Here is a 2,822-nt window from a genome sequence, read left to right as displayed (position 1 = left end):
TATATGGTTCTCAAAATACGCAATCAGGTTCTCTGCGAGAGTAACAAACTTTATGGGCGGTGTTACTTGTCGAGTTTAGGAACTGTAGAGTTGTCATGTGATCAATGCAGAGCGAGTCTCCAGTTGTACGCACAGCGCGCAAAGGGCGCAGTTGGGTGTGCTTACTTGGACACAGAGCAAACCGCTACAGCGGATACATGGACTTCCCAACCGCTACAACTACATGAGGAAACGCGTAAAATGAACAATTTATCTCAGAATGTTGGATGTTGCTTTTTCTTCTAACGTATGCGGATGTACAATCCATTTAGCACTTAAATGACAAAACTCTGTTCTAATCCGTTTCCCTCCTCAAAAAACGGAATTTGAATGGTATTCTAAAGGGGAATAACGTTTCGTTTTAGTTTATGATGGAGTCCGAGAAAAGTAAGATATCTGTGTGGGTTTGCCGAGAGGAGAAGCTTGTATCCGGACTGTCAAAGCGTACCACCTGTGCTGATGTGATCAATGTGCTCCTTGAGGATCAAAACTTGCAACAATGTGTCTCTGCAGCCATGATCTCCGGATCACCCCAGTCCTATTGCATCGTAGAAAAATGGAGAGGATCTGAGAGAATTTTGCCGAATAAAACAAAGATCCTTCGACTTTGGGGCGCGTGGGGAGAGGAGCAGGAGAACGTGCGGTTTGTGTTGGTTAAAAATGAGGCTTCTTTGGCTAACCATGGACCCCGGAGCGCAGAGGCGCGTGTGGTGCTCAGCAAGGAGAGCCCGTGCGTTTACAAGGGGACAGCAAGAGCCACCATGGGCTTTTCACATGAGAAACAACGTCGGATTGTTAGGAAAGCTTTCAGAAAGTTGGATAAAATAAATAAAAAGAGGGCGCAAACCGTGTCCAATGATGCGCCCACTGGGGAGAAAATGGAAACTTTGGTTCACCTGGTCATATCCCAGGACCACACAATCCGCCAACAAATCCAGAGAATTAAAGAACTGGACAGAGAGATAGAAAGGTATGAAGCTAAAGTTCATTTTGACAGAATGAAAATGCATGGGATCAATTACGTGCAGGACACATACTTAGTGGATGCGCATCCTGACGGGCTCTCCAAGCAGGAGGGTGAGAAGCAATGCTCGGCGGAGGCTGTTGCCCAGTTTGAGGAGTATGCCCTACGGTGTGAGGAGGTGATTAGACTTCAGGATGAATTGGCTGAGTACGAAGCGCTCATGGACAGCATTACTGTGGAGATCCAAGAGGAACTGAACCAGAGGTGGATGAAGCGAAGGCAAGAGGAGCTGTCAAGTAAAGAGGTGGAACCCAGCGCGGGAGAGACCGCTATGTGGGTATCAACAGCCCATGCGACACACACAGACACTTTAGCCCTGGAGGCTGATACATCATTAGAGAACGATTTGCTTCTGGAGGAGGATAGGATCAAAACGCAGCTGGATACTAGTTTATACATTGGACTGCGCTTGAACACGGATTTGGAGGCTATTAGGAGTGATTTGAATCTAACCCAGGATATTTGGGGGGCGAAAGAAAAGGAGATACGGGATTTGCTGGAGAAAGTGAACTCATTGGATATAGAGGACGACGGGACACCAAGCGAGGACAATGACTGCAACTCTGTGGTTACTGAGGCAGCAACGATGCGTCCCTTGGAGACGAAAAGCGAGTGGGTGGAGCAAGCCAGGGGGCTTTCAAAGACATGCAATGCCAACGATGACGACTCAGACACTGGCCTGAGCTCCATGCACAGTCAGGACTCGGATAACCCACCTGTGTGCGAGTCATTGGTATAAATTGCCAGGATGCTTCAAGTTCTATTGACAATTATATTACATTATTACTGTACTTCTAAAAACTCAGGGACAGAGTATATCCCCACAATGAACAACACAATATAATTTATTCAAAAATGTATTGACTAATATGTAGCTTACCCCAATACATAGTCAAAATACTTGGTCACTTAAATATATGCACTTACAGTTATTCACATATTTTGTTGCCTTTTCTCTATAAAAAACCTTTTACCTGTGCCAGGATATGACACACCTCAGTGTTATTGGTCAGATTATTATTGGATAAGGGATGGAAGCCTTTGTGTTTGCAAGACTAAACAGACTTCAAATAGACCATGCTAATTGTAACACTGCACAAGTGCTAATTCTAGTTGGAAGTGAGATAGTGCTCTGCACTTGTCCAATGTGATTTTGTGGACACACAGACGAGTCTTAAATATGAAGGGTGTATGACATACTAAAATAAAGATAATTTACAAAACTTGTATGTGCAATTCCTTCATTGAAATATGCAGAAAATGACTTTGCCTTGCCTAATCAATACTAAGTCTGCAAATTGTATGCAACGAGTGAAAAGTACAGGATAATGTTAAACAATGTATGTGTGAGTGTGTGTGGATGCATGCATCACTATGTGTGTGTGTTCATGCGCTTGTGGGCATGTGTGCTTGAGAGAGATGGTAGGTAGGGTAAGGGGTGGCATGGAGCATTACGCAATGGGATGAAAACTCCAAGCAGATGCTGGGCTCACACAGCATAAACCAGGGAGGGCATGAAGGATTTAGGCTCATATCCATGGGTGTCAGGGGATTCCCAATCAATGTGACTGAGGCCAGGGGTTAAAACTTCCTCTGACATTTACCACACACGGAGAAGCAGCAGAGATGCCTTTGACAGAGAGACATACAATATTCATGGCATTACATTACATTTCTCCACACAATAGCGAGTGTGAGGCTTGCTGTCTGACCCAGGTGGGGTATCACATGATGCTACTGTATTTCACTGTTGACTGGA

At 44.8% G+C, this 2,822-nt stretch overlaps 1 protein-coding gene across 1 annotated transcript; it reads left to right on the top strand.

The window, feature by feature from the left end:
* Positions 1-407: 407 nt before the first annotated feature.
* LOC311111130 (ras association domain-containing protein 10-like) lies at positions 408-1,945 on the top strand (the record flags this gene model as incomplete). The annotated part of the gene is made up of 1 exon (XM_084153818.1): positions 408-1,945. The coding sequence occupies one exon, from the start codon at positions 408-410 to the stop codon at positions 1,800-1,802; it is 1,395 nt and encodes a 464-aa protein (XP_084009944.1). The 3' UTR covers positions 1,803-1,945.
* Between the last annotated feature and the right edge of the window lie 877 nt (positions 1,946-2,822).

The sequence above is a fragment of the Coregonus lavaretus genome (genome assembly GCF_964263955.1).
Source record: "Coregonus lavaretus genome assembly, chromosome: 37".
NCBI lineage: Eukaryota > Metazoa > Chordata > Actinopteri > Salmoniformes > Salmonidae > Coregonus > Coregonus lavaretus.
The sequence above is the reverse complement of the archived record's forward strand: the minus strand, read 5'-3'. Positions and strand labels throughout refer to the sequence as shown.